The sequence below is a fragment of the Oryzias latipes genome, chromosome 13 (assembly GCF_053564925.1).
Source record: "Oryzias latipes strain Hd-rR chromosome 13, Olatipes_Hd-rR_3.1".
Lineage (NCBI taxonomy): Eukaryota > Metazoa > Chordata > Actinopteri > Beloniformes > Adrianichthyidae > Oryzias > Oryzias latipes.
The window spans coordinates 7,034,861-7,047,759 of record NC_136249.1 but is presented as its reverse complement, the minus strand read 5'-3'; the positions used below and the strand labels follow the sequence as shown (position 1 = coordinate 7,047,759).

The window sequence follows — 12,899 nt, the reverse complement described above, 5'->3', positions numbered from 1 at the left end:
CCTGATGCCCTTCCTCAATCAGTCAATACTTTATTGTCCCGTGAGGGAAATTTGTCTGGGGCTGAGGTTTCCACAGCTACAACATAAATAACACAACAGAATAAACATACACAACGAGACAACACCCACAAAAATAACAACCAGAGACACTTGCTCTAGACTTGACCGTTTACCGTTTGTTCAGCAGTCTTATGAACGATGGAACGAACAAGTTCTTATATCTGTTGGTTTTATATTTGGCTGCTCTGAAGCGTCGTCCGGATGGTAAGATTCAAAGTCAGAAAACAGAATATGAGATGGATCACTGATGATTTTATGAGATAGACATGTCAAAGAACACTCAACAATTTGCTGCAAAGCTGGAAGTAGGCGTGTACCTATGACCTTCATAGCTGTTTCTACCCTGTGTTCCAACCAATCTCATTTTGTTTTGAACAGACAAACTGCCAAACCCGACACACAGAGAGCAGCGGATGATACTTTCAAGTACAAATGTGAAAAACGTCCACATGATTTTGCTACGGACACCAAAGAGCCTCAGATGTCGTAAAGAGTGCGTCCTTTGTGCCAGACAGGCACAGAGAGAGTCAGTGTCAGCGTTCCACATGTACACCCAGGTATGTAAAGGATGTGACCGTTTCTATGGTATTGTTGTTAATGGTGTCAGGGCTGTGTGCTCTCCCCTCCCTGTATTTTATCCGGGCTGGGGACGGCACAGGGGGACCCTGTGGATACATAGTCCGGCAGTACTATGAAGGGTCTTAAGGGACCCACACTGGATGAAACTCATTGCACTCTCTCAGGTTTCCAGCCCTACACCCAACCAACAGAGCCATCCTGCTGATATTCCAGGTTTGATTGGATTCATTTAAGCAATTTTCAGCAATACAACAGAGGAAAAGACAACAAAAAATATTAAGGACGTTAATTCCAAAATTGCTTAAAAAAATAGTAAAAAATAATACAATCCATTTTTGAAATATTTGTCCTTATACATACAGTACAAGGCATTTCCATTTTTGGCAAACCATGCATCTATTTACAGTCCAATCTTAGAACAGGCACATTCATAGACACAAATGACTTAATATTTAGAATTTGTTCATTTAAAAATCAATTTATCTTGCTATAAAACAGTTGGGGTGATGTTGTTTGGAAATGAAATGTGGGCTGTCATCACAACTGTCCCATGCAACCACCCAAAACACTCAGTAAATGTGTAAACCTGTTTACGCATAAAACACAATCCTGCACTACCAAGAAATGGAAATCCATGACGCTATAAACATGCAACTCTGAAACGCAAACTTGCACGCAGCAGCAATAAGCAACACTCCCTACCAGTACACTGTAACTCATCTCACCCCTACACATGCATGAGTACACATTTATGGCCACTGCCCATCACAGTCATTTACGTTTCCATGCGTGCCGCTTTCTCCTCCTCTTTAACTTCAACCTTTCAGCTCCAGTTATGTTAGCAACCATCTACAGACTGCTGGGAGACTGGTCCATTCCTGCATCACGTAGGTCTATTCAAGCAGTGGTTTAATGGAAATGATATACAACCGTTAACTAATGACCTTTAACCAACAGAGCCATTAGAGCGCAGTTTAAACAGACAATTTTGAACAGTTTTGTAATGTAGTCTTGCATGACATCTATGCTGCAGACTTCAGTTGTTTCATGAAACCAAAGGGAGTGCATAACTCGGGTTTCACTGTCCTGCATTGATCCTGTGTGTGTGTGTGTGTGTGTGTGTGTGTGTGCGTGTGTGTGTGTGTGTACCTAATTGTAACATCTGTTTCAAATCCTGTGACGTTCATCTGTAGAGATCGATGGAAAGACCAGAATGTGTTTTCTGGAGCAATCTGTCAAAAGAGGAAAAAAACACAACACAATGACGACATTTTAATAAACGTATTAAGGTTTATGTAGCTAAAAGCAGTGTTTATCTACACACAAAGGAATGTACTAACTGAGAAAGGCCAGTGCCATGGATTTCCCTTTAACCCAAGTGAACACCAGGATCAATACTAAAACATCATGTACTAGAATAGAATCTTTCTCTGAGAGCCTGTGAGTCAAGCCTCTGGCAGGGGAGGGGGGGGGCATTGTGGGATATGAATGCCAAAAAAAAAATCAATACATAGAGGTTGTGGGAAACTTATTCCTGAAATGTGACACTCTTTTTTCCCAGGGTTCTTTTTTATTTATTTATTTTTTTTGCACAGCCCCTGCTAATTTTGGATTCCAGTGAGAGGATCGATTTTTGGCAGAGTTACAACAAACTGGAGGGGTGGGCTCTTAGTCATCTGGGTAACTGCTTTGAAGTGTTGCATAACTCCTAACAAAATGTTGTAACAAGCACCTATATGTTTCTGCAGCTACCTAATCTGCTTGGAGAATATCTACTGCCACGTAAAATGTAATTATGCCTTTTTAATAATACGTAATCAAGACGCTACATTTTAAAAATGAAAGATTATAGATTATTGTATTTGTAACATGTTTTTGTGGTATTTATGTATTAAGAAAATTAGGCTTAGAATTGTATTTCTGAGTATTGCTGTGTTCAAGTGACTGTGAATCAGGAGCTAATAAAAAAAATGCATCGATGAAGAGTTTGTTAGTGACTCTGTGTAAGCTTGCAGGGGCGCGCGTAAACAGAGAGCTCTCAGAAACAGGGGCGGTGGTGTGTGTGTATGTGTGGGGGGGCAGGGTATCTGTAGGCCCTTTGTTATAAACAGTCTTAATTAAAAGACCACTGGGAATGCTTGTAAAATAGATCAAAAGATGATTGGAGTGGGTCTCTGATAGGTTCTAGTAAAATTTATGGCTTTAAACAAACACTAACTGTGGGTGGATCTCTTAAAAGCCAGAATTAGACAAATAAAAAAAGATTGGTTTGAAAAAAACAAGAAATATAAAATGATGGCATCAATTTGCATTTTCATATCTTGTAAGTTCCATACAATGACTCACCATGGGTGCTCCCCGCTGGCCGATAACATCAGGGCGGGGCCTCAGGGTGCTAGGATCCATGATACATGGGGAGGTAATGTACAAAGGCACCACATAGAGCCCTAGTAACACACTGAGGTATAGTAGCATGACCACCACCTGGAACACTGGGAGAGGACATAGAGCAACAACAGTAATAAAGTTTTTATCTTCTGAAAAGGTTGGCTTGTTTCTGTAAGGCAGAGAGCTTTGATAATCTATGTGATAAAATTGGTCAAAGGTTCCATAACATATATGATCAAGGTGAAAGACACTACAATTCACAGGCAGAAAACAATTAATAGATTTGATCTTTTGCAAATAAAGGTTTGGAACAAGTCCTCAAATAGTTTCAGATGCTTTTTGAATGATGTTTAAGCTTTATCAACAAGCCATGTGGGTTTGTTTTTTTTACAGTATTTTCCTAAAAGCTATTGCCTATTTTCTTTTTTCTTCCTTTTTTTGCTTTAGCAAACCCGAATGCTCCAAAGCAGAAACTGACGGACCCCCTGCAGTCACAGACACGCCGACACCTGCTGATGTTTAGGTACTTTAGGCTCATCGGGTTGGCAGCACCAGGAGGATTCTTACTCTTTCAAACACTGAAGAAGGTCAAAGCCTTTTTTCTACAACTTCTGCATTGCTATTTTAATCCACCCTCATTGACAGGCACATTGTTAATAGGTCATCTAATAAATGTGCAAACATTATCAAGCTTCAATGTGTGTTAGAGATGTGTCCAATACTACGGTGGCCCTGAAATGCAAATCATATCAACAAATTCCCTAACGCAAAAGAAGAAATTAAAGATCCCTAGAAGGAAATAACAAGGAAACAATGTTACATTTTAGAAGTCGAAACTAAATGCACGTCTCTCTTTCTAATAATAATGCAGATACACAACACTTTTCTACAAAAATGGCTTTGTTAGGCGTACACATAGCCAGTCATTGGGTGGAACCACCGTGAACGCAACACCACTGCTGTCAGAGGCCAAGAACTCCCTTGATTCACCCCTGAGTAAATGAAGGTTACTGCCTGTGAGTGTGGACACCCACACATGCACACACCTACACTCAAACCACACAAAGAATGTGCTGTTTTTCCCCCTAAAGGTCAGCTCCCGGGTGGGGCTGAGAAGACCTCATCCATCCACACACTTGCTCTTATGTCTGATATTCTCATGCAGCTCTGCATTACAGCAACATCAAAAGGGTGTTTTTTCCACACACATCCCACAGTATTAGATTGATCCCATACCATTCGAGAACAGATGGGTGTTCCTCTTCTTTAGGGTAACTTACAGTTGTGAAAAAAAAAGACAAAACCTTCTGCTGTCTAGATAAAAGCTAAAGGATGCTACAATCTCAGAGCTACTCCAGCACACAGGGAAAGATGAGTTTAGAGTTAAACTCTACACTCTCAGAGCTAAAATAAGTCCTTGACTGAAAGAAAGATTGAGTACAACCTTACACTAGGCTAGAGGAATGTTTGTTATCTCTGACATCCATGGTGGAAATCTTGACCTCCATCTACAGCCTGTTAATCATTCACAGTTTCTGCATGGTGTGTACATGTCCTGTGGCGGACACCTACTTGATGTAAACAAAGGTTGTTCGTGTAGCAGAAACCGCCATACCTGGTTTTTCGGCTCGGGCCACTTGTCCCGCCACGATCCACGAGAGAGCTGTGACTGCCGCAAGAGCCCCCATGTGCAAAAATGGACCTGTGGCCTGGAGGGGAACACGAGGTTGACAGACACCAGGAAAAATGGGAAGTTGGTGAATGGAAGATAACAAAAAGAGGAGCTGACAGAAGGTTATCCAACTTCCATCCCATTCAGAAATTATAGCTCTATAACTATTCAACTGTAATAGCCTCACTATTAACAAACTCTTAAATATTGTTGACATTTGAGACAAAAGGGTTGTCGTTAAATCACTAAATATGTAAAAGTCAACAGCAATTCTGCACATAATATTCTGTGTTTTTTGGGGGGGATTTTACTGTAAAACTACTCACAAAAAAGTTATTTTGATATGATCTTTGTGCAAAAATCTTTGTATGTAAAATAAAGTATGTACAGGCTTACTATGTGTAAAGAAAAACTACAGATTGCCTCCATCTTGAGCACAAAAAAACATTTAAATGTCATTTACTTAAACAAAGCAAAGATCAGCCATAAAGTTGACACGTCCAGGACCGTTGGGGAGATTTTTCAAGGTTTCTGACCTGCAGGGAGATGGGGACGATATCCCACTCTTGCTCCCAGGTTTGGTTTACAGAAATCACCCCGACAACGGTGGTGAGCAGAGCAGCAGCTACTCCTATCTGTGTACACAGAGAGGGAAAAAAAAGAATAAGTACATCAACTTAATAGAGAGAGAGAGAGACTGTAAACTGCTTAAGAACCGTAGAAAAGTTCCCATTCTCTACACTATTTTGCTTGTAACCGAATGAAAGAGGTCTTTCTTCTGAAAATGTTTAAAACCTTTAGCAAAGATACAGCTTTTCCTGAGTCCTCTAAGTGGAGTGTTACCTTGTGGAGCCAGTGCAAATTCAGCTGCTGACCAAGTGCTATGTGGCAAAGTGCTAAAATCTGCAAAGAACACAAAACACAACACCCGATTAAAGGACAAGACTACCTGGCATTTATGCTCCTGAGGAATTTTCATGACCAACGTGTGCAACCCTTTGGTGTGTTGTGAGACTGACCATTAAAAACGCAACGTAGGTGAAGCCTGCAGCAGTGGTGGCCAGAATGGGAACAGTGCCATCGCTCCACTCCCCAGAGCGGTTGTATAACAGCCTGAAGAAAGATTTACAGGTTTACTCCAGGTCTGACAAAAGCCATTTCCTTCACATCAATCAATCTACCCTGAACGTCTTCAATAAGCAGTTTTTAAACAGTCTAAAAAAATATATATATATTCTATTCCGTTTTCTAGCACACAGTCTCTGCAGAGCAGCGGTAGTTGGTTAGAAAATCCCTTCTGAGCAGTGGGCAGGACTGTTGGAGCAGAGCAACCGCGCTCTCCCTTCCCCTCCCCATTGCTGAGAGCTCTCTGTTTGCAAACGCTCCCGCTTACTTACAGCCCTTCACAACCCCAACCCAACATTAACAGTGCAACAAGATTGGCGAGCAATATCAGGGCCAACCAGTCATAAAGTTTAGATCCAGATTCCAGCTCAGGCGAGGAAAACAAAGTCGTCCATGGATCCATTTGTCTGACAGTGGATGCATCAGAATGGAGCGGAGCAGGGAGCTTGTGTGTTTTCTAAATCACAAATGAAGACCATCGTTTTATCTACTCCAGATTCACAACAGTTTAAATAAAAAAATACTCAGAAATGCAATCTTCAGCTAATTTTTTTAAAATCCCAGGAGAACATGTTAATAAAACAACACAATTTTCATCAGAGTGGGTCTTTGAGACACATTGTGATTTTAGTACAATTTATTTTTCAGAGTGACTGAAAACTACAAAGTACTGGTATTCTTGCAGTAAAGGAGCAAGTAAAAAATCAAGTACCTGCAGGTTCAAAAGCGTCAGATTAGTTGGTTCAGTTCAATTCAATTCAGTTTTATTTGTATAGCCCAAATTTACAACAACAGTCGTCTCGATGGGCTTCGTATCGGCAATTAAAAAAGTAAAACACAAAATCAAAAGGATCATGAATACATAGACTTCAATAGGAAAATACTAAATTGAACTCACAAACCGACTAAGCTAAACTGGCATCCCTGTCCTTAGACTCTCCTTCGCGGTGAGGAAAAACTCCTAAAAAAAACAGATTCCAGAAAAAAAACGAAGAAACCTTGGTTGTTGGAGAATGCAGAGGACACGTGCCCTAAACAGATTCATGATATTCATGTCTACATGGCAAACCACAGAGCACAGACCTCTATCCTGGTGAATGTGTCTGTATGGAAATAGGAGCTATAGATGTATATCAAAAATAAAACATTAAAAACATCGGCCTGGATTTAAGAGCCATTTTAATTTTCCCCAACCCCCCTACACAAATACATTTACAATACCCTGAGCTATAATGTTCAAACGTGTAGCACTGCATGTATAAATAGCTCCCCAGCAAGAGACCGTACTATTAATCACATGTGAAGCTTAATCAGTAGTTCCAGTGGCGCAGAGCCACTGGGGGGTTCACTTAGTGCTTTTGATCTGCAGAGGGGTGGGGGCACTTTACAAATACACAACAAGAACATGCAACATTAGGAGATCTGATGTTATTTCTGTGGTTATCTGATGGATGCCTGGAGCACAAAACAGGAACACAACGTTCTTACTATTTCAAAAAATAAGAAGTGACACGTCATCTAGCAGCTAAACGAAACAAAAACGATTTCTCTGCACAAAAAAATATACACAAACATAAGAAACCTTCCAGAATAAAAGCATCAGTGGTAATGTGGGGAACAGAGAAGTATGTAAGAAAGAGGGAAAATACCACAAGGAGAGAGTAACATTCGATTCATTTAAGCAGGAAGGGAAAAAACGTGCAAGTGTGTTACATTAAATAATTAAAACGATAAAATTAAAATAAAATAAACCTCTACAACACCAAACTGTCTTCACTCTGGTTCTGTACATTGAAAAAATACTATTAGAAAAGCCTTACTGTGGCTTATCATGTGAACCATGACCACATCAGTCATAAAAGCACATTTTTATTAAACAATATATTTCAGTGTCTAAAAACATTAACGGTTAAAAAAGGGACATTTTTAGGTAGAAATATTGACGTTTATCATAACTATCAACGGAGTTTGAATCACATCTAAGATTAACATTAACACACATTGCTGTTGTCTTGATAACAAAATAACAATTCAAAAAAAAAGAACCTGTGAATGTGGTTTAATTTTTTTTAGGCGTCTGTCACTCAAGTATAAATTTCCTCTCTTTGATAGTACAGTTTGGATTTTTAGAGAAATAAACGCCGCTGTATTTACATCGGTTTACCAAATTTCTGTTTTACTTGTGCTTGTTTTGTGTATTTTGTTATGAGGGGCTTATTTATTTACTTTTTGCATCCTTGTTTGCTATCACGTACAACACCTTGAGCCGTTTCTTCACATGAAAGGTGCTATAGAACTAAAATTAATTTGAATTTGAATCTGCAGAACCTCCTTTAAACCAGAGAACACGACCAAAAGACTGAAAATGTACAATTGAGGGATGGAAAACTGACATTTTTGTCTTTAAACAAACATATTTACTTTATTTTTTTAATTTTTAATTTATTATTGAATAATAAGAGATGTTGCATAAACACCTTAGACACACATTTGATGACGTCTTTGCAAAGTTCAATGGCGATTTCATCATGGTTGATGTTGCAGTTATTAAATGAGGCAAAAAGCATAAGCTTGTATTTGTGCTCCAGTAACTGTCAGGCTGGAGAAGTGCAGGACAGGAAATGTTGGATAAGTTATGTAACGTAATCTGTAAAGGGGTGGGTGGTCTCTGCTTAGATTAGGCCGGAGAGCAGATTAAACTTGCAATTTACAAATCAACAAGCAGCCAAGTGCAGTAGGTTTAGAATGTACACAGTCACAGTGAGACTCTACGCGTCTTTTCATTTAATCTCAGAAGAAGGAGAAAGAGTGACTGAATACTCACCAGTTAAACTCATTGTAGTCATTATGCGCCTCCCACCAAAAGTAGAACCAGACCAGCAGCAGACAGAAGGTGAAGAGGAGGATGAAAGACCACAGCAGCTCCCACTGTTGAGAGAGCACACAAATACAATGAGGTTATCCCTGCAATGATACAGTCAAAACCAAAAACATGGCAGGTGCATTGAACTCCTCCTTCCAAAAAACCTCAGTGAATCTGACTGGACTTTAGAGAGCAGCTGAAACTTTTCAAAATCCTCTCAGGGACCAAGAAAAGTTTTGAGCGAACCTTACATAAACTAACTTTCAGCAGGAGTCAATATGAAAACTGACCTCTGCACAAAAGTATTCCCTTATCCACTTTGCTCATTATTAAGGAATAGCTTAATGACGTCACAGGCACACAGACTCGTTACCCTTTTCATCTCTCGTGCACTTTTGCACCACCATAAAAGTTAAGTAGACTACATCTTCAAACCCCAGACAGCAGACATACTTGGAATGAAATAAGTATGCTGACATGCTTACCGTCATTTTTCTGTGCACTTAAACAACTCTGTTAAATTCTAGACGGGAGCTGTTCTGACATTAGAAAAAAAAAATTAGATACATTTGTTGTTACTACGAGATATGCATTTATAAGTACCATGTTGACGGTTGTGTCAAGATAAAGCCTGTGTGTATTCACAACAAAACAGGGTGAATGCCCCGTTGCTAGGCGCCATGGGACAGATCATTATCACCATGAACAGCTAACACGTCGTCCACATTTTAGCTGTCAGTTACCAATTCTGCAGGTTGTCCCACTAAAAAAGACTAGAGGTCTGTAATGTTCAACACAGGATCACTTCAACTTTGAGAAATTGGATGTAAAAAAAGAAAAATCCAGGAAATCACACTCTATGATATATTAAGAATTTAGTTGCTTAATGGTGGAGAAAATATTTACCTCATACAAAAATGCAAAAATTCTCTCCCCCTCAGACCAGCCACTTCCTCTTAGGAGGCCTCACCTGGTGAGGTACAAATGACATGAGAACAGGGAAGGAAAAGCCCAGAACTACATGGGGGAACAGATTAATGACCCCAAGAAAGCTGGGCCCACAGAACCAAAGGTTACTATTGTTTGCACTTTCCACCTTTGTGGATCTAAATCCATGAGGAATGGTCTCCCTGCTTAAGCCAGCACATGTCCAGGCCCATAGAAAGTTCTCCAGAGACAATCTGGATGATCCAGAGGAGGATTGGGAGAATGTCATGTGATCACATGAGACCAAAATGGAATTCTGTGGGTATAAATGCCACTTGCTGTGTTTGGAGGAAGAATTCAGAGTTGCATCCTAGGGATGCCATGACATTTGTGAAGCATGGGGGTGGAAACATCATGCTTTGGGGCTACCAATCTGCAGAGGGACCAGGAGAATGGATATGTTTTAGGGAAAGGATGAATGGGGCCATGTATGGTGAGATTTTGAGCAAAGACCTCCTACCAGAAAGAGCATTGAAGATTAAACATGGCTGGAGCTTCTAGCCTGACACTGAGGGCATACACATCGACCAGGCAACTAAGGAGTGGCAACGTAAAAAAATAAAGCCTTTCAAGGTTCTGATGTGGCCTCGCCAGTCTCTGGACATCAATACAACAGAGGGAGTTGAAAGTCTGTGTTGCTCAGCAACAGCCCTAAAACACCATAGCTCTTGAGGAGATCGCATGGAAGAATGACCAAAACACCAGTCGTACAGGAAACACTTGACCTTTGTCATTGCTAACCAGGGTCACCGTACACAGTAGGTGTATAACCAAATAGTTATTTTCTACCCCATTAGAAAAATATATTCTTAAAAAATCAAAACAATGTGATTCTATTTTTCCTTTCCGTCTCTCACAGTAAAAGTGCGTCTATGATGAACATTACAGACCTCGTCAGTTTTGTGGTACAAAATGCAGTGAAATACTTTTTTGCGCTTCAGCAAAGTGACAGAGTGTCCAACTCAGTCACCAAGTGAACAAAACACCTTTTTAATATAATTTTGAAAGAGAAAAAGTCCATTTTTTTAAAGAGGCATACCAAACACAAACTGACAAAAAGTCCTGTCAATAAAGGTATTTGTGGACATTTTTGGTATGTCAACAACTTAGACTGGAAAAACTGAAAAACTCAGTGGAATGATGTTGTTCACCTTCCAGCGTATCCCTTCAGGTGGTTTGGCAGAGATGTTTGTGCCGGATGCCCTTCCGGACACAACTCTGTATTTTATCCAGGCTGGGGACCGACACAGGGGGAACCCGGACTAGAGGCTCCCTTGTGGCTACATAGTTAGGCGGTTAATTGAAAGGTCTTGCCTAGGGACCCACAATGGATAAAGTCACAAATAGCTGTCCTGTACCGGCAGCATTTAATTTTCTGACAAGGCGACCATCATTGGCTCCGATGGGGTGTGTGTGGGGCACATGAACAGTATTGGCATGACTGATGCGGGAGCTCTAAGCTTGGTTCCCATGGCCTGCAATGGTTACCTGGAAACACCTGGGACACCTGACCTTGCTGCTCAGAGGAAACATTGTTCTGTCCCTTCTCTCAATCCCCCTCCCCCCTCCCTTCTTTCCTCTGGATAATGGTGGATGGAACTGGAGAGCTATGACATTGCAGGTAATCGGGTCAATATTGTATCTTTTTACCACCAACAGTAACATTGCTAACATGATAGCCAAGTGTTAGAATAAAACTCCATTTACGTCTAAGAAAATTCATTTCCTGTAGCTGCTGGTTTAGCAGCGCAGCTCTTGACGTGGCTTGGCTTGTTCTGATGGCGTCACATTATCTTTCTGCACGGCTGGCAGTTCATTTGGTATTTTATCTATTAATATTTGGACTCGAGACCAAATGGCATGGACTGACGGAGCAACAAGAGGAATCGATCCGAAGGCCAGGACCTTTGGGCGTTAATCCGGAGATCACGCTTTCGTCTGACCCTGCACACTTCAATCCCTGAGAAAATGACAGAACCTCAAGTCTTCAAAGCTATTGAATTATATTTAATTTGATAACAAGTCACATAATGGTGTTAAACTGCACATAATTGAAAAATATTGCAACCATTATAATATAACAACCACTGTTTTTTCCCCTCATTTACTCTAAATCATGTACAGTTGCAATAAAAAACGATTAAATGTGTTTCAAAATGACTGCAAGGATTATGCTCAGCATAATGAAAACGAAAACAAAAAGGAGATCAGAAGACAAATAAATGCTAATGTAATATTGATAGCAAATATCATTGTGGCAGGGGATCAATAAGGGCTCATTATCACTGCTGCATTTTCAGGAATTGGACATTTGACTTTAGGATTTAATTTGATTTAGTAACATTTTTCCCCAAAAATGTTTCAAAGGTTGTTTCTTACTTAAAAAAAAACATTTAAAAATGGATATACAAGGGGAATTTTGATCCCTGGGTTTTTATACCCGGTAGGTTAAGATGAATTTAAATCAAATCATCGGCTTTTAAACTTAGCACTACAGGAAAAGGTATTCTGTCCTAGAAAAGGAAAATATTATAATCAAGAACCCCCATTCTGTTGTGACAAAACTGCACTATTATGAGAGATAAAAGTAATAAATGATAATGCAGTTAATACACTTGCATATTAATAATTAACAATAATTAAATAGATCAAAAAGAAGTTCAAAGAAGAACATTTTGTTAAAAGTGAGCCTCGTTTTAGAAGAGCTGTTGTATGTTCATCAATACTCATAATTCAGATGTATTTGTAGAAACAAACTGCAATAATAATAAGAGGCTACATTTCCTGTTATTTATTTCCCTACATGTACTAAAAAATGTTAGAAATAAAGACTGTGACCTTCAAATGAAAACACTAAGCAGAAATACTTCTACTCTGCACCTCTGCACCGCAAACATGCAAACACTTCCACCGTATTTAGAGTTATCGGTCAAGTCTTAATACCATTGACGTCTAATTTAAACCTTTTTGTTACTTCGACATTTTTAATGAGTTTTTCCTCTTTTACCTGTGAGAGTTTTACCTTCTGGATCTAATAGTAAGTTTGGATTGATTGAATGCAGGGCAGCACATGTTTGATTTGATTAAATCATTTCTGTTTGAATCAGATTAGATTAGGTCACTTTAAAAGGACTTCTTCACATCTCAGTTTTTTTACTCTTTAACACCACAAATACGATTGCTTTGGCATGAAAAGGTAGCAGAAAGTCTGTAGTTATTCTTTAA

General features: G+C 39.6%; 1 protein-coding gene across 6 annotated transcripts in view; it reads right to left on the bottom strand.

The window, feature by feature from the left end:
* Positions 1 to 12,899, bottom strand: part of gdpd5b (glycerophosphodiester phosphodiesterase domain containing 5b) — a 49,764-nt gene that overhangs the window by 11,876 nt on the left and 24,989 nt on the right. For all 6 annotated transcript variants that reach the window (XR_013647108.1, XR_909905.4, XR_002291580.3 and 3 more), the window contains exons 3-9: positions 8,649 to 8,752; positions 5,719 to 5,812; positions 5,543 to 5,602; positions 5,236 to 5,334; positions 4,643 to 4,736; positions 2,986 to 3,131; positions 1,789 to 1,871 (exon numbers count right to left, since the gene is read on the bottom strand). Coding sequence is in view for 2 of the 6 variants with exons in the window: in XM_004075928.5 (XP_004075976.2) it covers positions 1,789 to 1,871; positions 2,986 to 3,131; positions 4,643 to 4,736; positions 5,236 to 5,334; positions 5,543 to 5,602; positions 5,719 to 5,812; positions 8,649 to 8,752 (680 nt within the window). In the remaining 4 variants the exon portion in view is untranslated. The remainder of the gene's footprint in view (positions 1 to 1,788; positions 1,872 to 2,985; positions 3,132 to 4,642; positions 4,737 to 5,235; positions 5,335 to 5,542; positions 5,603 to 5,718; positions 5,813 to 8,648; positions 8,753 to 12,899) is intronic.